General features: G+C 49.8%; 9 protein-coding genes across 9 annotated transcripts; 5 read left to right on the top strand and 4 right to left on the bottom strand.

Moving 5' to 3' along the window:
- Window positions 1–164: 164 nt before the first annotated feature.
- F5J12DRAFT_925944 (WD40-repeat-containing domain protein) lies at window positions 165–2066 on the top strand (the record flags this gene model as incomplete). Its single annotated transcript, XM_051749375.1, has 6 exons — window positions 165–741; window positions 813–914; window positions 980–1091; window positions 1153–1656; window positions 1710–1848; window positions 1909–2066. Exons 1-6 carry the CDS (start codon window positions 608–610, stop codon window positions 2061–2063), a joined length of 1146 nt encoding a protein of 381 aa, XP_051602688.1. The 5' UTR covers window positions 165–607.
- Window positions 2067–2206: 140 nt separating this feature from the next.
- F5J12DRAFT_491107 (Metallo-dependent phosphatase) lies at window positions 2207–3411 on the top strand. Its single transcript, XM_051739682.1, has 4 exons — window positions 2207–2546; window positions 2633–2790; window positions 2850–2930; window positions 3000–3411. The coding sequence occupies exons 1-4, from the start codon at window positions 2349–2351 to the stop codon at window positions 3205–3207; spliced, it is 645 nt and encodes a 214-aa protein (XP_051602689.1). The 5' UTR covers window positions 2207–2348; the 3' UTR covers window positions 3208–3411.
- A 177-nt stretch (window positions 3412–3588) lies between these two features.
- On the bottom strand, window positions 3589–4991 carry F5J12DRAFT_780924 (DnaJ domain-containing protein; the record flags this gene model as incomplete). The annotated part of the gene is made up of 4 exons (XM_051742517.1): window positions 3589–3744; window positions 3867–4720; window positions 4785–4806; window positions 4863–4991. The coding sequence occupies 4 exons, from the start codon at window positions 4989–4991 to the stop codon at window positions 3589–3591; spliced, it is 1161 nt and encodes a 386-aa protein (XP_051602690.1).
- A 66-nt stretch (window positions 4992–5057) lies between these two features.
- Window positions 5058–5517, top strand: F5J12DRAFT_813672 (uncharacterized protein). Its single transcript, XM_051744957.1, has 3 exons — window positions 5058–5135; window positions 5190–5425; window positions 5491–5517. The coding sequence occupies exons 1-2, from the start codon at window positions 5113–5115 to the stop codon at window positions 5323–5325; spliced, it is 159 nt and encodes a 52-aa protein (XP_051602691.1). The 5' UTR covers window positions 5058–5112; the 3' UTR covers window positions 5326–5425; window positions 5491–5517.
- A 504-nt stretch (window positions 5518–6021) lies between these two features.
- F5J12DRAFT_813678 (uncharacterized protein) lies at window positions 6022–9271 on the bottom strand. The gene is made up of 10 exons (XM_051744958.1): window positions 8897–9271; window positions 8737–8843; window positions 8543–8681; window positions 8368–8489; window positions 8008–8309; window positions 7903–7953; window positions 7657–7849; window positions 7453–7605; window positions 6262–7398; window positions 6022–6204 (listed from the first exon to the last, which is right to left on the bottom strand). The coding sequence occupies exons 1-10, from the start codon at window positions 8917–8919 to the stop codon at window positions 6152–6154; spliced, it is 2280 nt and encodes a 759-aa protein (XP_051602692.1). The 5' UTR covers window positions 8920–9271; the 3' UTR covers window positions 6022–6151.
- Window positions 9272–10205: 934 nt separating this feature from the next.
- Window positions 10206–13531, bottom strand: F5J12DRAFT_491178 (uncharacterized protein). Its single transcript, XM_051739683.1, has 9 exons — window positions 13407–13531; window positions 13236–13354; window positions 13044–13182; window positions 12869–12990; window positions 12367–12809; window positions 12261–12311; window positions 12015–12207; window positions 11805–11963; window positions 10206–11751 (listed from the first exon to the last, which is right to left on the bottom strand). The coding sequence occupies exons 1-9, from the start codon at window positions 13430–13432 to the stop codon at window positions 10442–10444; spliced, it is 2562 nt and encodes an 853-aa protein (XP_051602693.1). The 5' UTR covers window positions 13433–13531; the 3' UTR covers window positions 10206–10441.
- Window positions 13532–14786: 1255 nt separating this feature from the next.
- Window positions 14787–15685, bottom strand: F5J12DRAFT_491197 (DNA-directed RNA polymerase). Its single transcript, XM_051739684.1, has 4 exons — window positions 15323–15685; window positions 15229–15255; window positions 15049–15098; window positions 14787–14992 (listed from the first exon to the last, which is right to left on the bottom strand). Exons 1-4 carry the CDS (start codon window positions 15418–15420, stop codon window positions 14823–14825), a joined length of 345 nt encoding a protein of 114 aa, XP_051602694.1. The 5' UTR covers window positions 15421–15685; the 3' UTR covers window positions 14787–14822.
- F5J12DRAFT_813715 (uncharacterized protein) lies at window positions 15567–17097 on the top strand. The gene is made up of 3 exons (XM_051744959.1): window positions 15567–15655; window positions 15713–16213; window positions 16261–17097. The coding sequence occupies exons 2-3, from the start codon at window positions 16067–16069 to the stop codon at window positions 16675–16677; spliced, it is 564 nt and encodes a 187-aa protein (XP_051602695.1). The 5' UTR covers window positions 15567–15655; window positions 15713–16066; the 3' UTR covers window positions 16678–17097.
- A 1178-nt stretch (window positions 17098–18275) lies between these two features.
- Window positions 18276–20871, top strand: F5J12DRAFT_813730 (uncharacterized protein). The gene is given in 10 exon segments (XM_051744960.1): window positions 18276–18768; window positions 18831–18969; window positions 19022–19121; window positions 19181–19299; window positions 19387–19507; window positions 19563–19795; window positions 19815–20184; window positions 20205–20415; window positions 20474–20611; window positions 20687–20871. The coding sequence occupies 10 exon segments, from the start codon at window positions 18643–18645 to the stop codon at window positions 20729–20731; spliced, it is 1602 nt and encodes a 533-aa protein (XP_051602696.1). The 5' UTR covers window positions 18276–18642; the 3' UTR covers window positions 20732–20871.
- The last annotated feature ends 41 nt before the right edge of the window (window positions 20872–20912 follow it).

The raw sequence follows: 20912 nt of genomic DNA on the forward strand, positions 1-20912 counted from the left end.
CTAAACCCCGGTGGGGCTGGTGGTGCTTGTTCTGTCAGCCTCGTTGGTTTTTAAGATGGCCAAGTCAAATTCGATTAGCAGAGTTCTTGTGCGGTGCTCAGTTGACCGTGCCGTCTACCCACGGATAGCAGTCTACCGCCTTTTAGATCCTCCGTAATACTATGCAGTTCATCAGTCCTGTGATAGGCTTGAGACATCAACCACCGGGCGGTTTAATACACCAGTCTAGATTCCTACGGCTAATTTAACGGTTCAGAATCACCTTCTATCACGGCCCATTTTAATACTCGGTCTAGTCCCAACATCACCTTCTGTTCTGGTCGGTTTCAGCTCCAGCGCTCAACTCCGCCTTGAGTCTTGACGTACAGAGGTGTCACGAACCACATGTAGCTTCGTTCGTCCTTCCCTGGACCGTTTCCCATATACATGCAAAGTTCTTGATTTGACAAGCTTGACAGCATCGTTTAGCTTTCAGCCCTACTTAAAGGCAGGTCGCCAGGTCGTTTCTCTCCCACCCTCCAGGACACGGAGGGCAAGCGTCGTAGCCTACTACATACCTCTGGGTTCCAGGTTCCAATTGCTACTTCAGCTTCTCCATTCTTTCACGATGTCGGACAGTCTAGACCCTTTGACTGCACCGGCTTACTCGGTTAAGGAAGGAAACGGCTGGCTTGTTGTGTTCAATCCTGATGCTCCACGCCAAATGGATGTCCAACTTCACCAACGATACGTGCACGATGGGTAGGTAAGTCGCGCGTACCTGCATATGACTCTTATTAATCGTGCCACTTCCGCCTTATGGGCAAGAACAGAGTCGTTTGCTGCATCAAATTCTCTTCAGATGGCAGGTGGCTTGCTGTGGGGACAAACAATGCGGTCATCCTGTATGATTTGACTCAAGACCAGAAAGTTACGTGCGTGGCCGTGCAATCATCCAGCTGTGTCTACCGGCATTCATACTGTAACCGGGCTTTTATAGTTTCTCTCTTACCAGCGAGGAAGGGACTGGAAAACCCAACCATGCTCGCAGCGTCACAATAAGTCCCGACTCCAAGTTCTTAGTTGCTGGGTCCGAGGACAACATTATTCGAGTATGGCGTCTTCACAACTTCTGGAGGGCACCACATGTATTGATTGCCTCGTACCTTCCAGATCTGGGACATAGAAAGCTATGCCTTCATTCGATCTCTCGTCGGACATCGGGGCGAGGTGTACGCGCTAACTTTTACTGCGGACTCCTGTTATCTGCTGTCAGCGTCAGGAGATCGCACAGTACGAGTTTGGGACACCACACAGTTCCAATCCAATGCCGCAGCCGAGGTCCCGCATCGCACTCTCCACTCAGCTGATCCACAGAAATCAAAGCAGGTCTTCACCTCCCTTTCAGTTGATTCGCTGTCATCATTCGTAGCGGCCGGATCTCTTGATGGCATCATTAGGGTGTGGGACATCCGGCCAGAATTGGGACGAGAGGAACCCGTTGGTGTGATGAGCGGTCATGCTGACGGGGTGTACGGTATCCAATTCCTGCCAAGTTATCCCGATAGCGACGTGGTGACGCTCGTCAGTGCGAGTCTGGATCGGACACTGCGGCGTTGGGAAATCAGAGTAGATGAGAAACAATTTCTCTGCAAGCAAACTTTGACTGGCCACAAGGTTCTGTCACGCGTCTTCTGTGTTGCGAGTCTCTGAGTTAACTTGACTTCCAGGATTGCGTACTGGCAGTATCTACTCTGCAAATAGGGCGGGAGCAGCGTCTTGCCTCAGCGTCTCGTGATGGAACAGTCCGCTTATGGGATCTGAAAACAGGAATGCCCTACTTTATGATTCAGGGCCACACGAATACTGGTAAACTTCTCGTCTTGGTCTGCGTGTATGTATGCTGAATAATAGCTTCGTGCGCGGTAGTAACCTCTGTGGACCTTTGCACCGATGGCATGCTTCTGGCATCCGGCAGTGGCGATAGGGAAGTCAGAATCTGTGAGTTACTTGTAAACCACGAATGTCTTTGGGTGTCACAGCGCTCACTCTTCAATCTAATAGGGAATTATACCATTCAGTAGCTTTATCTCGTAGTTTTCGCAACGCCCTGCGGTTACCTCTTGCCACTCATGATCTCGACAACGAACACAAAATGGATTTGGCGACAACTCTACAAGTTGGAGAAGTGGATGATACCCTTAGTTTTCCATTCATTGCTTTGGTGGCAGGGTTCTCTGGAAATTCTCGAGTCCTACACACTACTACCACGTCGTACATTCTTAACCAGACTTTGGCTTACCTAATGCTCTGTACAACTAACGGAAACCCCACAAAATACAGTTGTATCGCCGGAGCCGTCGTTCAGTATGGTCCTTGTACTCATTATTGGTGATTTGTATATCCCTCATCGTGCCCATGACCTTCCGTCCAAGTTTCGAAAGCTCCTTGTTCCTGGAAAAATCCAGCAAATCCTCTGTACAGGCAACGTTTGTGATCAGGAAACATACGAATATCTACGCACGGTAGCAAGCGACGTGTGCGTCGTGAGAGGTGACTACGACGAGGTACGAAAGGCTCTTGTATCTGCTGCGTGACAAAATGACGGCTCCGATGAAGCGTCAGTACTGACGTAGTTTGTCGTGTGTCCCAGAACACTGGTTTTCCGCCCTCTGCCATAGTGGTGCACCCACCGATACGGATTGGCATTGTACATGGTCATCAATGTGTTCCCACAGGCGATCTTGACGCCCTCAGCGCTCTTGCGCGACAAATGGATGTCGATGTCTTGATTTCGGGTCACACCCATACGTCAGTCTTGACTATACGTTTTCAACGTTGTCTTAATGCTAAATGGGCCTGGGCGATAGGTTTCAAGCGATAGAATATGGGGGGCGATTCTTTGTGAACCCGGGCTCTGCAACTGGCGCTTGGACTGGCTTGCATAACAGGTGCGTGATATGAATTTGGGCACAGGATTGGATAGTACACATATCCATTGACGGTTGATATTATTGTAGTGACCCGACACCATCATTCGCTTTGATGGATATACAAGGTCCAGTCGTTGTCACTTATGTTTATCAATTGGTGGAGGGGGAAGTACGCGTCGAGAAGATCGAGTACAGGAAGGAAGTTGAGGTTCCTAAACCAAACCCAGCCCCTCCGCAAACGAGTACGGGTTACTCGGCACCAACGAGCCCGCGGTCAACACAAGGTGCATGGTAGTACTGTTGTTGTCTTGGAATGGCTAGCATCTTTTGGGTGGAAGCATGCTGCATTCTCATCGTGAAACTTGGCAGTAATCACACTTTAGTCTTCTTCTAGCTTGGGAGTTTTCGATGTGCTCCCTTTCTTGCAAGCACTTCACATTGCAGATGTGTAAGTACCATGGGGACCCTGTATACCGACGGATTTTTGCCCCCGCCGTGACACCAGTCGGCAGCAGTTCTGTAGTATCTGCCATAGTCATACCAACACGATCACTGCCAGCATTCATCTGAAGTGACCCGGCGCTCCGGACGAGTAATAGTCGTTCATCCTATAACTTGCAATAGGATGGGATAGGAATACCATGCTTGGTCTGAGAGAGAACTTCGCACCGTGTATTCACGACTCCTCCCTTGCCTCAGCCTCTAATATTTCACGCTCCAACCTTGCGCGTTCCGCTTCTCGCATGCGTAGGAGAGTGAGTGACTCGTAATCCATGGTGTTATTTGTCTTGGTTGCCACCGAGGGTGAACGGGAGGGAGGGAACGTGGAAGGCTGCACAGTGGTGTGGCGTCAGTACAAGAGTGGAAAGGAATGAGGTACAAAAAGATGTAGAGTAGTGAGTGGGTTGCATGACAAGCCAGAACGAAGGCGAACAAACGAACGAAGCGACTTACGAAAGTAGAGGGAAACGTAGAAAATTTACTACTGTCTGCTTGGCCCTTCGTGGTCTCTTGTTCCGCCGCAGTGGTATCATCGGGACCTGGTGCTTGGGGACTGGAACTGCCTGTCGTTCCGCCAAGCTCACCGCGGTCACGTAGCCATTGCAATATAGGTGGCTCAGAGCCACCTGCCCATGCAACTTCCATGCCCTCCTCCTTGAGCTTTGGGCCGCTGGAGACCGCTCCAAATGCAGCGCTGATTTGCGTGAAAGTCACAAGAGCATTCACCAACATCTTCGCGTTGCCCAGTTCGTTGGAGGTGTCCTGATCTGGAGCACCAGACTTCTGCCTTTTCCCCGGCTTCTTTGCTTTGACTGATAGAACGATGGCGTCTTCATCAATGGCTCCAAACCGTTGAAAATGAGCCGCTAGGGCAGAGGGAGCATCAAGCGTTGGATATTTAGCGAGGGGGAATTTGATGCGGATGGTCGTATCATAGGGTCCGAGCGGTGGCGGGGCGTCCACGTCCATGTCTTCCTGTTCTGCCTGCCGGTATGCCCTTACTGACTTTGCTCTGTCCCGCTCCTCAAGCTCCCTTTCCCTTTCTTCCCTAAGCCGTCTTCCAGCCTCTTTCACACGTTCGTTCTCACTCTCCTTTGCGAACTTCTCCTTCTCCTTCTCTAGACGGGTTTTCTTAAATTCTCGTTCGCGTTCCTCGAGTTCAAACACGAGATTCTTTCGCTTTGCGTCGTATGCAGCGAAGCGCGCTTTCTTTGCGGAAGCGAGTCTGAGCTGTGCGTCGAGAGCGAGGCGACGAAGAGGGTCGAGTAAGAGATTGGATGCATTCGTGAGTTCATGGAATTTCCGAGCTAGAACGGTTATTATACAGCAGATAAATAAACGTTATCCATGTGTAGTATAACAATTTCTTACCTGCGTCTGGGTCTTTTCTATTCTACAGAACATCCAGTGAGGTGTGTCCAGAGTATTCCGAGTATAGAAGAGACGTACCCTATCTGGGTGGACTTTGAGTGACCTCGAGCGGTAAGCACTTCGTATCTCAGCCTCCGTTGCCTCTTGCGAGATTCCAAGGAGCTCGTAAGGATTGATGTCGGTCTCCGTCGGTGGTGCTGGGGCCATAAGTGAGTTATCGAAGGGCTGGAAGTGGATCAGCTGTTAGGAGAGACCAGTTGCCAAATTGGGACTCTCAACCTCCGTTACGCACCAACTCTTGCGGTGCTTTTGTTCGTCGTCGGTCAGAATGGCAGCCAAAGGAAAGGCAAGGTATGAAGCAATATAAGAGACCGTGTTTCACCGCGCTGAACCCGTTTTCCTCAGAACTCTAATCGTTCGACTCATTTCCACTGCTCAAACCGGGTATTTTTACACGACCCAACGAGTGCGCACCGGTCCGAGGCTTTCGGCGGTCAAGTACGACCCAATAGGTTTGCTGCTGTCCTTTCGCGACTTGTAGGCATTCCTGATCAATTTTCTTTCACTTATTCAGCGAAGTCTAGGGTGCTTTTTGTGGAGAGTAAGAAGACCAGGAAGTAGTGCTTTAGTCCGTGATACTCGTTCGTATCACTTGTTCCCGTGGACATGCAGGGCTGCATTCCTAAATTATACAACTGGCATTCAGGCGTCCGCACTGTACAGCAGTTTGCCTAACCACTCATACGTTAATGCGCGGCTAGTACTTTCAAACTCAAACACCACACTCCCCCCAGTATGTCTCGGCACCATCGTTTTATGTTCATTTCGATACTCCTGTGCGGCTTCCATGCACTAGGTGTAATTCATCCCCCGTTGCTCGTGGAGAATGGCAAGAGCAACGAGGGATGCTGATTTGACGTCTTTCATTTCAGACTGAGGTTTCATTGACATATACACGATGATTGGTAAGTTCTGACTGGTGGTGATGGTGGTAGGTGGTGGTGGTGTAGCCAAGCGGAGGCATGTCACGCAGTTTTTCTTTTTCTGAGCGAGTGTCCGCCGTCGAAGAGAAATGCTAAGATTCTACAAGTCGTGGGTGTACACTTATCCGTGTTAAATCTACGATATCTCCCCGAAGCGGTTCTTCGCAATGAACTTCGATAATTTCAGCGAAACTAAAAGAAGATTCAAGTTTAATATTAACGCAGCAGGTTAACCTTTCAGAAAGTCACGTTGGAATCCACTTTGCACATATCATTGATATCGCGATGGTATCTGTACATGATATACGTCGGCAATACAATTGCGTATTGTGATCTAGCACAAATATACACGGTATGAGAAAGTAAATTCAAGGGTGGGTAACTTCATGCGCGTGAATGACGGGCTGGATAAACTGGCCGATAACAATATCGGCGGCCTGATCTTGATCAGACTTAACCCGACGCACGCTCGTTGCCTGCGCCACTGGACTTGCCTGTGTATCCATCTACGCCTTTCTCCGGATGTTCTACCTCAGCGAGCTCGCCTGGATAAACTCGGTGCCGGATGTCTCCATCGACATGATGCCCATGTACGACCATGTAAACCTTGCTTCCAACGGACACCAGAGGGTTGCTTGTATCGTGAAGGTGCAACGGGCTGCCAGCATGGTAGAATGGCATGTCTGCTTGCTCCTTCGTATATAAAACCGGTGTGTAGTTTCGGTTCCCCGGAGTCGCATCTTCGTGGACGTACGGTGGAGGGGGCGAAGTATCGCCAACGTGCGGATAGATGTCCTGTTCGTCGAAAAATTCAAAAGACCTATGATCTGCAAGGTTCCCGCCTTCCAAATAATCGGACTCCAGAACACTGTCACTGGCAGGAGAGGGGTAACGTCTTTGACAGGAGGCAGCGACCGGTGAGAAAGAAATCCCTGAATCGTTATCCGGCAATGTAGCATCCTCAAGGATCTTCATCGTTACATGCGACTTGTCTTTGAAGGCGTGCACGATGTCTGCCTCCGGGCGACTAGTTATTAGAATCCGGAAGTTGGGAGGTAGTTCTGCGGCCTTAGTTGCGAGTACATTAAGCAGATCCTTTCTCTGGCGGCCTTCTCCACAGACATCTAGGGCGTCAATGACGATAACCACTGGTCCATACCAACTGACGTGTTTGGCTGGTTCCAAGATGAGTTCTTGGAATTGTTTGCGAACGCCGTTCGTCGTTCGTACGGCACACTTCTTCACTTTCTCGCCAACAACTTGCTTGAAGTGGGGATTATGATCTGCAATATCGCGAGAAATATTGCGGAAGATGCAGCTGGGATCGCGGGGATCATTGTGATGTGATTGGCAATGTTGGTGGGAAGGATTTTGAGATTCACGGATAAAGTAAGATGATCCAAGTCGTTGTAACCCGTCAAATAAACGAGCCACTTCGCGAGCGACAGCGGTCTTTCCACATCCAGCTGGTCCGCAAACATAAAAGATGCGCTCCATCGAGTCACCATTAATCCAGCGGGCAATCTCGTCGCTGAGTTCACGCCGGTCAGGTGCCATAGAATCACATTCGTCCACATCAGTATAGTGGACGTCCTCAGCGTAATGCATGTTTTCGAGGGGTATTTGCACAGCTGTAGGATACTACTTGAGTTTAATTCTCGCATTTTACTGAGCGAAAAGCTCACCTATTCCTTGAACTTCGTCATATAGACGTAACACAGTGACCGCGATCGAAATAATGGCACGTTCCTGCAGAGCAGCCCTCAGCTGCTGGAACCTCTGGGTGTATTCCTGGAACTTTCGCTCGGTATTTGTCAATAGTCGGCCTATAAGGTGTCCTAGAAGGGGCCGTTTGGGAGCATGGTTTGCACCGCAACGTCAGCACTCACCGAAACCGCCCTCCGTGATGTCTCGAAGGAAATACAAGCACTCGACCGTCTGGAGCGAGAGGGCACGGATGATCTGTCGATGAGACTGTATCCTCGAGAGTGGATCTGACTCGGACAGAAAACTGTGAGCGTCGGCCATGGTTTCAACGAGATCTTTGACGTTGTTTTTGAAAACCATTTGCAATGTGAAAACCTACAAACGTGGAAAGTAAGCACCGGGCATCCCAGGACGGCAAGCGCGCATGCCTTGATCACTCCTTTCAGGATTACGGCAGCCATCTTCACGTAGGGATGAATCTACCAATAGGTGCTCAGCGTTGTGGCAAATGTGAGCAAAACTCAATCACTCACATCCCCGAGGGCATCAGTAAACGTGAGAAAGATATTGATCTTGTCCAGCAGCGGGCTAAAAGTATTTGCACTTTCCAGTATTTGTTGGATCCGGCCGTCATTGGGGAAGAGAGCAACAATCGCCGCAATTGAAGTGGTAAGTTCCGGGCGATTCTCTTTAACCGGGGGTCCACTGGTCACATTACGAAAGCCGGGTTCTTCAACTTCCCCTACACGCTCGACTGAAAACCGAAATTTAGTCTTCGAGACAGGGTAATGATGGTCATTATTGGGATGGGAGAGTGAGACCTCGTGGGGAACAGCTGGGCGATCTCAGATCAATTAAACACGTTCTCAAGACGACTACAACACCTGCCCCACCTTTTTCAGAGGAGCCAAGAAAAGCATCCAATCTGCCTTGAACCGAACCAACATATGTGTCTTTATGGAGCATACGCCAAGCAAAAACCCGCAATGTGATAACAGAAGATTGTCGGGCATCACTTCGAAATTTCCTTCAGTCCGTCACGTTACCGATAAACCAATGATCGCGTACAAGATAAAGCTATCTTTCCAAGGTAATTTGTGTTTGCCGACGATAGATGTTGTTTGAACCCGCCCATCAACATCAACGTCCACGTAGAACGAGTCATCGTGACCCCAACGAATTGAAGGGGGATGGCGTAGGTCCAGTTCTAACAACATAAGTCAGGAATGCTTGCAAAATCGGAGTATCGGATAGATATATACCATTTATCTGTACGCGAAAAGTGGGTTCCGCCAATCTTGGTGCATTGAAAGCCTGAAGGATCATATTGCCGAAAGCGGGGCCGATGGCGTGGGAGTGTACATTAGGCCTGCCGTCTAGTCAGAAAATAACACCCCGGAAGATCCTCGGTGAAATACACACCCTGTGTTACTGTCGGGGCGCATGGTGGTGTCAAGTGGACGGAAGCCTGAGCTATCTTGGTCAGTAGAATTGAAAGGAGATGGGACGAATTGCGAGGGAATGGGGTAGTTGAGGGCTCCGATAGAAGTAGGAAAGGAAGAAAAAAGAAGTTTGAAGAAGAGGTCCTGCAACTGTTGGGTGGGTACATTTTAAAACTCGGGGGAGGTGGGTCACCGGAGCGTGAAGATCTTGATCGGGTGGTACATAACAAGTGGTAACGGCAGCGATACGGATGAGCGCCAGCATGAGAAATACTTACTTCGTATGCAGTCCCCAAGCGCCATGAAAAAAACGGGGTGTGGGCATGGGCCCCGGCTGATCGGGGTGTATGGAGGAGGCAGACACTGCTCCGTCTTCCCCAATTAGCATATATAGCAAAGGGTCTGCAAACGAATTGATTCGATTAGAATGAAGCGGCGCTCGACCAGAACGTTCCTCGGCGCTATTGTGTAAAGTTCATTTCGATATTCCTATGCAGCCCCGTGCATCTCATGTTATTCATGTCCCCATTGCTCGTGGGGAATAGCAAGGGCAGGGAGAGATGGGGGTTGTATCGGACGCCTTGCCAACCTGAGAAACAGTGAGTTCCATTCACATATTTCACATATATGTATTAGTGGACGGAGGCACATCAGCCAGTTTTTCTAAATGAGTGTCAGCCTTCGGAACGTTGTGAGATTCTAAATGTCGTGGGTGGTTCGGGATCTGGTTGTTATCTTCCCGAGTCCCGACAGGTCAATGTTTTGGAAAGCTGTATTCAGTGATTCAGTGAAATGTTTGGTTGGTTGGCTTTTGGTCGTTCAACCTGTGTCTACGCACAAGGCAGTCAATAATATCACTAGCGTGACCATAGGACGGCTGGACATGCTTTTTTTTGACTCCAAATTTGAAACTTCGGCTCGGCCCTCGCCCGGGTGCGCTGAAGCGCTGAACAATGCACATTCCAACCGCCATGGCTCGCTACCGAAGGCCACCTTGTTGAGTACGCTTCATGCAAAACTAATCGAGTTAAACGGTGGGAGTGACTCTCAGTGAGACACTTCTTTATCCATCGTCGGGACTGTACCCGTACCCCTGTCCAGTCAACCTATATCAGTACTTGCAAGCTCGCGTCGTGGCACTGCTCCGCACGCCAGGATACCGTGGCTACACATGTCCCTGTGGCCATGTACGCACCACCTGCCTGTATATGTCTTGTGCCTAGATCTTTTTTCGACGTGCGCGGCGAACATTGATGTTGGGAGCACTCTTCCGCTCGTTTAATCCACTCTTTTAACACCAAGTATCTTTAGTAGATGCGAGGCGCTCTGGATAAAGCCCTGACCATCGGAAGTCACGACATCACACTACTAGCACTGTTGCCAGTGCTTACCGAAAAACTATCAAGCTGATACAGTCTGCAAATATCATTGATATCGCGATCGTATGAAGTATCCGTACATCTTATACATATTGCCTAATGTGAGCCAGCACCAAGATACACGTACACGCTATGAGAAGGTAAAATCAAAGGTGGATAGCTTCATGTGCAACAATCAGTCGTGAACGGTGGACTGGCCGGCGGCACTGGCGATTCAGAGTGTCGACGACCGGGAATCGATCAGATTTGACGCGGCGCAACGTCGTTGTCTGTGCACTGGACTTGCGTGTGTATCCATCCATGCTTTCCTCTAGATGTTCTGTCTCAACAAGCTCACCAGGATGATCTCGGTACCGGACGTCTCCGTCGACATGATGCCCATGTACAGCCCTGTAAACCTTGGCTCCAGCGGACTTCAAACCGTTTCTCCCATCGTGAAAGTGCAACGTGTGGCCTCTGCGCAACGAGCCCCCAGTGGAGTGAGACGTTATGTCTGTCTGCTCCCTCGTGTGCAAAACTGGAGTGTGGGTTTGATCCCCGGGAGTCGCATCTTCATGAACATACGGTGGAGGGGGTGAAGTATCGCCATCGTATGGATGGATGTCCTGTTCATCAGAAAATTCATACGATCTATAGACATCGTTAAACTCCGTAAGGTCTCCTCTGTCTTCCAAGTAATCGGATTCCAGGACGCTGTCACCAGAAGGAGAGGGAGAACGTCTTCCGCAGGAGGTAGTGACTGGAGAGAAAGAAATCCCTGAATCGTTATCCGGCAGCGTAGCATCCTCAAGGATCTTCATCATTACATGCGACTTGTCTTTGAAGGCGTGCACGATGTCTGCCTCCGGGCGACTAGTTATTAGAATCCGGAAGTTGGGAGGTAGTTCTGCGGCCTTAGTTGCGAGTACATTAAGCAGATCCTTTCTCTGGTGGCCCTCTCCACAGACATCTAGGGCGTCAATGACGATAACCACCGGCCCACACCAACTGACGTGTTTGGCTGGCTCCAAGATGAGTTCTTGGAACTGTGTGCGGACGCGGTTCGTCGTTCGTATGGCACACTTCTTCACTTTCTCGCCAACAGCTTGCTTGAAGTGCGGATTATGATCTGCAATATCGCGAGAAATATTGCGGAAGATGCAGCTGGGATCGCGGGGATCTTTGTGATGTGATAGGTAGTGTTGGTGGGCAGGTTTTTGAGATTCACGGACAAAGTAAGATGATCCAAGTCGTTGTAACCCGTCGAACAAGTGAGCCACTTCGCGAGCGACAGCGGTCTTTCCACACTCAGCTGGTCCGCAAACATAAAAGATGCGTTCCGTCGAGTCACCGTTAATCCAGCAAGCGATCTCGTCGCTGAGTTCCCGCTGGTCAGGTTCCAAGGAATCGCATTCGTCCACATTAGTGTAATGAACGTCTTCAGCGTAATACATGTTATCGAGTGATATTTGCGCAGCTGTAGAACACCACTTGAGTTTAATTTCACAGTTCGCTCAGCGAAAGGCTCACAAATTCCCTGAACTTCGTCGTATAGACGCAGAACATTGACTGCGGTCGAGATAATGGCCCGTTCCTGCAGAGCGGCCCTCAGTTGTTGGAACTTTTGGGTATAGTCTTGGAACTTTCGTTCGGTATTGGTCACCAATAGTTGTTGGCTCACAAAGCATCCTAGGACGAACCGTTTGGTATCATTGTTCCTAACGCAATGCCAAAACTTACCGAGACCACCCTTCATGATATCTCGAAGGAAATACGAGCACTCCACTGTCTGGGCTGATAGGGCACGGATGATTTGTAGATGGGACTGAATCTTCGACAGCGGATCTGACTCGGACAGAAAACTGTGAGCATCAGTCATGGTTTCAACGAGATTCTTGACGTTGTTTTTGAAAACCATTTGCGATGTGAAAACCTACAAACGCGGAAACTAAGTACCCTGCACGCCACGATAGTAAGAGTGCATACCTTGACTACTCCAGTAAGAACTACAGCAGCCATCTTCACGTAAGGATGGATCTGCCATAAAGGCGTTTAGCATTGTGGAAAATCCGAATGAAATGTAATTGCTCACATCGCCGAGGGCATCAGTGAACGTGAGAAAGATATTGATCTTGTCCAACAGCGGGCTAAAGGTATTTGCACTGTCCAGTATTTGTTGGATCTGACCGTCATTGGGGAAGAGAGCAACGATCGCTGCAAATTGAGGGACAAGGTTTCGCGCCGATGCCTTCGCCTGTAATATTTTGCTGCTTGAGTGGCCTGGATCCATTTCCGGTTCCTTGGTTGCCGGCTGATCCCGTACGCCCCCTTTATTTTTCCATGAGTCTTCCTTTGGCCGGTGATGTTCAGTAACCGGTAGAATTTCCTCTTTAGTCGGAGGTGGACTGGGTACCCTAGGAAAACCAGGCTCCACAACCTCCTCCACACGCTTGACTGAAAACGAAAGTCTAGTCCTTGTGGCAGTGTGATGGTGGTCGTTGTTAGAATGCGGGGGTGAGACATCGTGGAGAACAGCTGGGCGATCACAAATCAACTTAAATACGTTCGCAACGTGGTTGCAATACTCGCCCCACCTTTTCCAGAAGAGCCAAGGAAAGCATCCAGTCTGCCTTGAACGGAACCAACATATCTGTCTTTATGGAGCTTGCGCTGGGCAAAAACTCGCAGCGTGATAACAGACGATTGTCGGGCATCACTTCGAAATTTCCTTCAGTCCGTCACATTGCCGATAAACCAACGATCGCGTACAAGGTGAAGGTCTCTTTCCAAGGTAATTCGTGTTTGCCGACGATAGATGTTGTTTGAACCCGACCGTCAATATCGACGTCCACGTAGAACCAGTCTTCGTGACCCCAACTAATTGTAGGGGGATGATACAGGTCGAGTTCTAACACACGTCAGAAATACTTGCAAACATAGGGGGGCCAGGGAGATACATACCCTTTATCTCTACGCGAAAAGTGGGTTCTGCCAGTCTTGGTGCATTTAAAGTCTGAATCATTAAATTGCCAAAAGCAGCGCCAATGCAGTGGGAGTGTACATTGGGCATGCCCTGAATGCTGCAGGCCAGTTAGATAATAACGACGAAGAAGAGCGTCGGTGAATACACACCCTGTGTTGCTGCTGGGATGCCACATGATGATGCCTACAAGCTAAGTGTGTCAAAGCCTGTGGCTATATTAGTCAGTAGCGTTGAAGGGGAGAGGACGGGGCGAATTGCGAGAGAATGGGGGGAAGGCTCTGACGGAATGGTGAAAGAAGGAAGAAAGAGGTTGAAGACGAGGCTCTACACCTGGTAAGTGGATACATAACGCCTTCTAAACTGGGGGAGGGGGTATGTCATCGAAGCGTGACAAAGATCTGGCAGCGAAATTGATGAGTGGTTGCGGAGCACTTGACATAGACGAGCGCCGGAATAAGGAACGGTTACTTTGTGTACCGTCCCCGAGCGCCATGGAAGAAAAAAAACGCGGCGTGGGCATGGATCTAGGTGTGTGGAAGAGTCTGCCACCTCTCCGTCTGACCTGTGCAAGCAAAAAGATTTCATGCCTTGTACAAAAGATCATAGGTTTGGGAGCGAATCGGTTCGATTAGGATGAACCGGCGCTCGATCAGAACGTGCAATCTCACATACACGCCGCTGTCCATGTCAGAGTTCATGAGATACACGTTGAATAGGGCAGGCAGATACACAGACTAACCGTCGATAACATATCGCCGGCCTCAGATAGATCCTGATCCGACAGGAGCCCTTGATGAGACCATGTGGGAAATCAAATCTCCCTACGCACAACGGTTGCCATTCTTACCTTCGACGATGTCAATGCGACCATACCGGCTACAATTGAACAGGACCCATCTGCTGTATATGCCTGCACCCGAGACCAGCGAAGGGCCCATGTTATCGGGGACAGTGGTCCAAGTCTGCCTGCGCACCAGTGAACAAAAGTAATACAAGTAATACTTCCTATCATCAAGGAAAGGGTCGCTGACACGCGGTCATACAAGCACGCATATACGCGACTCTCTCCTATTCTCGGAAGAACAAGAATGCATTACGGTAAGTTCGCTTTCGGGGAGGGCGACTCCGTGCGTGAAAGACGTTTTGCAAAGGACGCAATCGAAGCGCTGCTTTTCTGGCATGTAACAACCATGTCGAACCTTCCCGAGCACATCACCATCACCAACCCTCTTCGTGGGTACACTCTCGCTGGCGGTAAGACCGAGTCACTTGACCTTTCAACACTATTTTTGTCCTCAACTCTACCTCAATCTTCTGACGCACCACCATTTAAGTGCGAAGACCCTGGAAATATGGTCAAGGTGTGCGGTTCTTTATCGGCGACAATCGTCTGCATTCTGCGGAAGACAAGTGGGTCTTTACCTTGGAAGTCTCAAATTGAATGTTTGGAACCTCGGTTGTTTCCGCTTAGTTCGGCTTCTCTTGAGAAATAATAAGTGTCATGCTGTATTTGACATGCCTGTAGTGGCAGGCAAGCGTATCTCTGTTTGGGCAACTCACCAACCCTATTCCACTCTTCTCATACATGAGGGAACGTTTATCACTAACTCCTTCTCTTCCCACCGTTCATACCGGCCTTCTCGAAGGCTGACGAGATAACGCTCCTCCACGCTTTCACATACTCCATCCAAGTTGTCCAGCGCCTCAAGAAGTGCATTGAGAGAGGAGAGCCCATCTGTAATTCACTCGATGAGCATCGATATCAGCCATGGCACGAGACATGGTACGCACCGAACATTTGGATGCGAAGCTGAATTAGGTTCTCGGATGGATGCGGAACACTGTAGATTAGATCAGTGACCGTATCTTTACCTTGTCAAGGGAAATATGTGGGGAGGTATTAGCCGGTGAACCGGGGGAGAAAGCACAATTCCCCCATGGTTTTGGGGACCACGCTCAAGATTCACGTACCTGTAACCACAGAATTGCACTTTCGGACTGTGTTGACCATCCATACGTGAGTCATGGTGCTCCATGTTCAACGACCGTTTCTCTGGTAACTTACTTTTTCATGATCATCCACCGGAGAGCATTGCCCATAGTGTGCGTCTCGTCAAAAATTTGGTACGTGGCAGCAGAAAGGTCTGGCGCAGCGCCTTTCATCTAGAATGTATCAGCACGACTGTCCGAATAATGGTGAAAGAACTTACAATCCTGATTTTTGGGGTCGCTTCCGACATGGCTGAGATTTTGCACAAACTATCCCCCGTCGAAAGGGCTGTCGCCTATTGTCCAGAACAAGTTTTTTTTTTCTGACAAGTCAAGTTTCCAATCTCGACTGAGTGTCGTCAAAGAAAATGAATGGTACACGAAAACAAAAAGACAATGAAACTCCAGGGTGACAATAGTGCTATAGATTTGTTCAGGAGAGCATCTAACATTGTTTTGCGTACAGATCCCGCGGGAGGGAGACAAACAAGACCAAACACAACTCCCCGCTGCTCCTTTGTCCGGCCCGGCATGCACAATGCAGCGTCGCCGACCGCCTTTATCCTTCTACTTTGGCACGCAATGGCTGCCCGTCGCTTAGTCGATCATATACGCCTTTCTATAAAACGATCCCGCCCTTGTCCAGTCGTAACCAGGCTACTCCATCCCTCCTGCTCAGCTCCGAGTCCCGATACCCCCTGCATCTTATATATTCCAACATCCAAGGCAGGCCTTGGCATACCCTGGTGGATTTCGTTTAACTATCTGAATACCCATATTCGCCACTCCTATCTCGTCCTCACCTCTAGTTCGATCCCTGATGGCTCATTGCGCTCCTACCGCTTCATCTTCCCGCACCATCTTGCCTCCGCTTCGCACCCTTCTTGAAAATCTCAAGATGATTGACGAGAATACAGAGCTCCCCTCCCTGGAACGAATGTATGACCCTCATGAATTGAACCGGAAGGTGCGTTTTCTGATGCTGAGATCCTGCAGTTGTTCATGGATTTGCAGACGGCCCACTTTCACCTCCCACCTTCCTCTTCCTTTGTCCGTCAAAGGCAGCAGGTATCTGCTTTTCCCATCACGACATCACGAACACCCTCCCCTGCACCCATTTGCGTACCGTCGTCTGTTCCTTTCCCCGATCCCCAAAAGCCGCCGTGTTTACAACAGAAAATCCGACTCGTGCCGACTACTTTGGAGAATGCGGATGCCGTTGTGGTGATACCTCCTTCCCTCCCCATATCCCAGGGGCGTCAACCCCAGCCTCTCCTTCTTATGGGTCCTGCCCTCCAGCGCTTTCGTCAGCCGAACCGTCGGCTGGCCAAGGGTGCACGCGTGCACCCTTACCAGATGGTCCGCGGGGCGACCAGTTCTCAGGGGCCCCAACGCCCCCCGATGACACCTACCAACACGAATACAAATTAATGTATAATATACACAGACAATGGTTGAAAGTTGGGACTGCGTCAAAGTCTCCAGCTTGTATTCTTGTAACATTGTTTAATTGTATCAACAGTGTTTACTTGTAGCTTTTCATTATAGAGGCATAGAGAGAGAGAGAGAGAGAGAGATGTGGATAACATAAACGAGACATTCTGTAGTTTACTGATGAGTATAGTTGCAGTGGTCGACGCCCTCCACTGGATCAGAAGTTTTAGGCGTGGATGAAATTCCTGGACGCCGTTAGGCCCAGGTCTGTAAATTCTTTGTCGTTCACGATCGTACCGGACCGTTAACTCCGGTCACGTGCAGAGGGGGGGGACAGGCTATACCTCGTACTTCGATAGACTTCATAAGTATGGACACCACACGCACCCTCCAAATGCGTCCAGGAGCGCCCGGAGGGCTTTGGTATAATACAGGTCTCGACAATATTTTCAGCGGTACATACACGAGTGAAGGTGCGACAGTTAGTCAAAACCATAGACCTCCATGCAACGCGGCTTTGAGGGTTCCACGTTCCTCAATGATTTCCAATTCCTCGAGGTCCGAAGCATTGGGGCTTCCGACAATCTTCTCTGATGATTGATCGGGCTATGGAATCCCGTCCGTCGGAGCTGATGCAGACGAACGCCCAGGTCGTGATTTTAAACCCTTGAGCCGATTCCGATAGTTGGTTCAGAGCAGAGGTTAACCAGTTGAGATGGCCACCAGACAAACCAAGGCAACTCTTTCCGGAGCCATTGGTTGCAATTGAGTACAGTAGACGTCGTCATGACCTCGTGGGGTGGTGGATACATGCAAACTGCCAGGAATCCCTAGATAGAAAGTTTGCGCACCGAACACCGAGATATATTGTATGTACTGACCCGTGTACTGAATCACTTATACAAATATTCGTCCGGAGCCCCGTGCTGCCCTATGGGCAGGGTTCCAACGCAGTCCGTCCTTTCGACTGTGACGTCCTCACGTTCGTGTGAGAACGCGGGGACTTGAACCTCAAGGATTTGTCCGCGGCTGCTCCAGAGAGACTTTCACATGAGATACCGCCTTCTTAACTGGTTTTTGGGGTCATTTTCCCGCAGAATCCACTACGCGAGAAGGAAGAAGTGACTAAGATGCTTCGCCGAAGAGGGACCCAGCATAAGGTGATGGAAAAAGGTATCCTTTCCGAATCGGATGGGGACCCGGGGTGACGAGATGTTGGGGTGGAGGGTGTCACAGTAACCTTTGATTCACAACAAGTCAAATCCATTTCTTGGACATGGGGCGACACTCATTCCACTGACTGGACATCCTGGGACATGATATGCGCATATGTCATCTTCAGCACGTTTCCAACCGAGGGTAGAATGCTTGCTATTGCTCTGCCAGCTTTTCCGAGTCTGGACGTATATTTACTGCGCAATGTACTCGAGAGCTTGACCCTCTTAGCATCAGGATATCGAAGCGTAAGCAACACTGCTAGCCCCATTGCTTGATATTCCTTGATTTTCCATTAACATTGGCCTTGCTTGGGTTCAACTTTGTGATGGCTTTATATGTTTATGTAAAGCTATATCCATATATTCTGTTGGACTTGATTAGTAGGCACCCCCTGGATATCCACAGTTCGCATATGCGTATCGTGCTTCTGCTACATACCAGTTGGTTCCGGCCGTCACTTGGTTGGAATGGTGGTACTAGTTCTCGAACACTCTAGCAGTGTGGGACTTTCTTCGATACAAGCTAACATACGTCATAAATCATCTAAATAAAAAGTTGCGCGTCTTCAGTCTGGAAGGCTTTCCGCAGTTGCCTCTTGGCGCTGGGCCGCACCGACACCCAAATCTTTGAACTGCCCCCCCCCCGTGTGCCCTCAAGTCTGTCTGGAAGATATTGGCATTCCTCCCGTAGGAAGTCGAGGATACCCGTTGTTATCATAGCTCTGTCCGTATCGCAACGCCACCCATGGATGAAGTAGTGCCAGGATTATGGATAGGCAACCTCCCAAGTGCACTAGATGTCCAAGGCCTGAAGGAGAAAAATATATTCAGTGTCGTCACGGCTATGCGAGGCAAGGTCACCATCCACGCCGTGCGTTGTGATCCTTAGTCACAGCGACACGCCGATTGATCTCTATCCCGCTTATCATTCAGACATTCAATAAGTACCAGATCAACATCGACGACAGTTCAGACGAGGACGTCCTCGTGCATTTCCTGCCATCAATATCGTTCATTCAAAAAGAGCTCGACAAGGGTCATGGTGTCCTCGTTCACTGCCAGGCTGGCATCAGTAAGTGTGCTCTGTGGTGTCCGATCACACATCGTGTTTTGACCTTACGTAGGTCGGAGTGCCACGATCGTCACTGCCTTCCTCATGTATTCTCGCAAATTGGATGCGGCGACAGCACTGGAAATGATCAGAAAGGTCAGACCGAACGTGGAGTAAGTGGGAATCCCCTGGAACAACCGAACCGATTGTGACGTTTATTCGTGCGATCAAGGCCAAACGAAGGGTTCTTGCATCAGCTGGAGATCTTCCACCAGGCGTCCTACAAATTTACTAGTAAAGACAAGTCGATTAGAATGTTCTACATGGAAAGAACACTGGAAGAGATCATGAGTAAGGCTGTCCTTCTCACATACTCCCCTTTCTCCTTGCTCTGTGCAACACTCGCCTGTTGTGTACGTTAATCGTTGATCTTCACAGATGGTGATGGTACTCTTCCATCGGACAATATGTTCGCAAGGCGCCCGTGTTCGCCGACTGATTCATCTCCAAATACACCGGTGATTGCCCCTCATCGACGCATACGATGCAAAATGTGCAGGTAGGTCATATTCGAGTGTGCCTGTGTTCACCTTATGTCTGGCCCTCCTTCACAGGCAAGAACTTGCGACTCGCGAGCATATGCTCGATCATGGCCAGCTTGGCCCTCCGACACCGGCGCTCCCGTCTCTCACTCCTGCCAGCTCGCGAAGAGCTTCGAACGCCAATGACCAGCTCGCTCAGCGTGGATCTGTCTCTCGCAGACCTTCGAATGCCAATGACCAACTCGTCCCACGTGGATCTATCTCCCGCCAACCCTCCGGAAGTCTCAACGTCTCTATATCTCGTCGTCCCGTCGAATGCGGGAGCGCAAGCTCGAATGAGCTCATTCTCGCACGATGGTCGCCCAGCCCTTCTCTCATCACTTGGTAGTCGCTCTCTTCTCGAGTCACTCTCCATGTCCGCACTCGAGACAGAAGACGACGCTGACTCTGGGAGTGAAAGGCCAGACGCTAACAACCGGGTCTCACGTCCACCGTCTCGTCGCCCGTCAGGCGGTGACGGGAGGGCTAGTGCCACGCCATTATCTATGGATAATATTGGTCGTGACTTGTCGGATGCACTAAACGCAGCTTCTGCTCCTACCGATGCTGTAGAACAAGAATTAGGGGAAGTACCACGGACGTTATCCCCTGTTTCTGAAGTGCGACGTGGTGAAGGAGATTCGGAATCTGATAAGTTCCCAACAACAACAGCAGGCCGAGGTGCGAAAGCCAGGTACCAGGCTCCGACATCCAATATGCGAGCCCGGCAGATCTTGCCGCTCATCTATACGCCAATCCCAAGCTCGCTGCCTTGAGAGCGCCACCTTCGCTCGCGATGACAACTATCACGGGGTGCGCAACCAAGCAAAATCCTAGCCCTCCGATTCTCATGAATCCCAAATGTTCGGGGTACTTTGTCGAACCGGTTCGAGGTCTAATATCATCCCAAGTGGCCCATGGTGCTGACAAGTGCTCTGGCTTAGATGAAGTGGATGGAACCGTTACTCGAAAATGGAGATTTGGCTGGTAAAATCATATGTCCTAACCCACGTTGTGGTGCCAAACTAGGAAATTACGACTGGGCAGGGGTACATTGTGGTTGCAACCAGTGGGTGACGCCGGTAAGTTTACTTGCTTGGGATTTGCACTCCTAGTTTCTGTTCGTTGAGATCCAACCTGACAACTGTGCTACCCAGGGCTTCTGCATACATAGATCCAAGGTCGATGAGTTTGTTGTTTGATGTCAATATTGCAACTGCATTGTGTGGAGTTATGATTTGGTAATACTTGAACCTGACATCCAGCTCATTACGTTTGTTTAGAGTTATGTAATACCAATTTATTCGCTTGTTTCTTGGAGATTTCTGATTTGGAACTGAGATTGTCTTTGCATCATGCATCATGTTTCCTTCATCCGTGTGT

Source organism: Pisolithus orientalis, assembly GCF_024613125.1.
Source record: "Pisolithus orientalis strain OTSU chromosome Unknown F5J12scaffold_6, whole genome shotgun sequence".
NCBI classification, from domain to species: Eukaryota; Fungi; Basidiomycota; class Agaricomycetes; order Boletales; family Pisolithaceae; genus Pisolithus; species Pisolithus orientalis.

Coding starts and splice junctions, on each gene's coding strand:
- F5J12DRAFT_491107 (XM_051739682.1), top strand. CDS start 2,349: ATGGTCCTTGTACTCATTATTGGTGATTTGTATATCCCTCATCGTGCC. Junction 2,791..2,849: donor ATTTCGGGTCACACCCATAC/GTCAGTCTTGAC, acceptor CCTGGGCGATAG/GTTTCAAGCGATAGAATATG. Junction 2,931..2,999: donor TGGACTGGCTTGCATAACAG/GTGCGTGATATG, acceptor ATATTATTGTAG/TGACCCGACACCATCATTCG.
- F5J12DRAFT_813672 (XM_051744957.1), top strand. CDS start 5,113: ATGGCAGCCAAAGGAAAGGCAAG. Junction 5,136..5,189: donor GCAGCCAAAGGAAAGGCAAG/GTATGAAGCAAT, acceptor CGTTTTCCTCAG/AACTCTAATCGTTCGACTCA.
- F5J12DRAFT_813678 (XM_051744958.1), bottom strand. CDS start 8,919: ATGCGCCCCGACAGTAACACAGG. Junction 7,954..8,007: donor TTACTGATGCCCTCGGGGAT/GTGAGTGATTGA, acceptor ACCTATTGGTAG/ATTCATCCCTACGTGAAGAT. Junction 7,606..7,656: donor CATCACGGAGGGCGGTTTCG/GTGAGTGCTGAC, acceptor GGCCCCTTCTAG/GACACCTTATAGGCCGACTA.
- F5J12DRAFT_491178 (XM_051739683.1), bottom strand. CDS start 13,432: ATGTGGCATCCCAGCAGCAACACAGG. Junction 13,355..13,406: donor CATCCCAGCAGCAACACAGG/GTGTGTATTCAC, acceptor ACTGGCCTGCAG/CATTCAGGGCATGCCCAATG. Junction 11,964..12,014: donor TATCATGAAGGGTGGTCTCG/GTAAGTTTTGGC, acceptor GGTTCGTCCTAG/GATGCTTTGTGAGCCAACAA.
- F5J12DRAFT_491197 (XM_051739684.1), bottom strand. CDS start 15,420: ATGAAAGGCGCTGCGCCAGACCTTTCTGCTGCCACGTACCAAATTTTT. Junction 15,256..15,322: donor CGGTGGATGATCATGAAAAA/GTAAGTTACCAG, acceptor TGGTCAACACAG/TCCGAAAGTGCAATTCTGTG. Junction 14,993..15,048: donor GCTTCGCATCCAAATGTTCG/GTGCGTACCATG, acceptor AGTGAATTACAG/ATGGGCTCTCCTCTCTCAAT.
- F5J12DRAFT_813715 (XM_051744959.1), top strand. CDS start 16,067: ATGGCTCATTGCGCTCCTACCGCTTCATCTTCCCGCACCATCTTGCCT. Junction 16,214..16,260: donor CTCATGAATTGAACCGGAAG/GTGCGTTTTCTG, acceptor ATGGATTTGCAG/ACGGCCCACTTTCACCTCCC.
- F5J12DRAFT_813730 (XM_051744960.1), top strand. CDS start 18,643: ATGGATGAAGTAGTGCCAGGATTATGGATAGGCAACCTCCCAAGTGCA. Junction 18,970..19,021: donor TCACTGCCAGGCTGGCATCA/GTAAGTGTGCTC, acceptor GACCTTACGTAG/GTCGGAGTGCCACGATCGTC. Junction 19,508..19,562: donor ATACGATGCAAAATGTGCAG/GTAGGTCATATT, acceptor CCTCCTTCACAG/GCAAGAACTTGCGACTCGCG.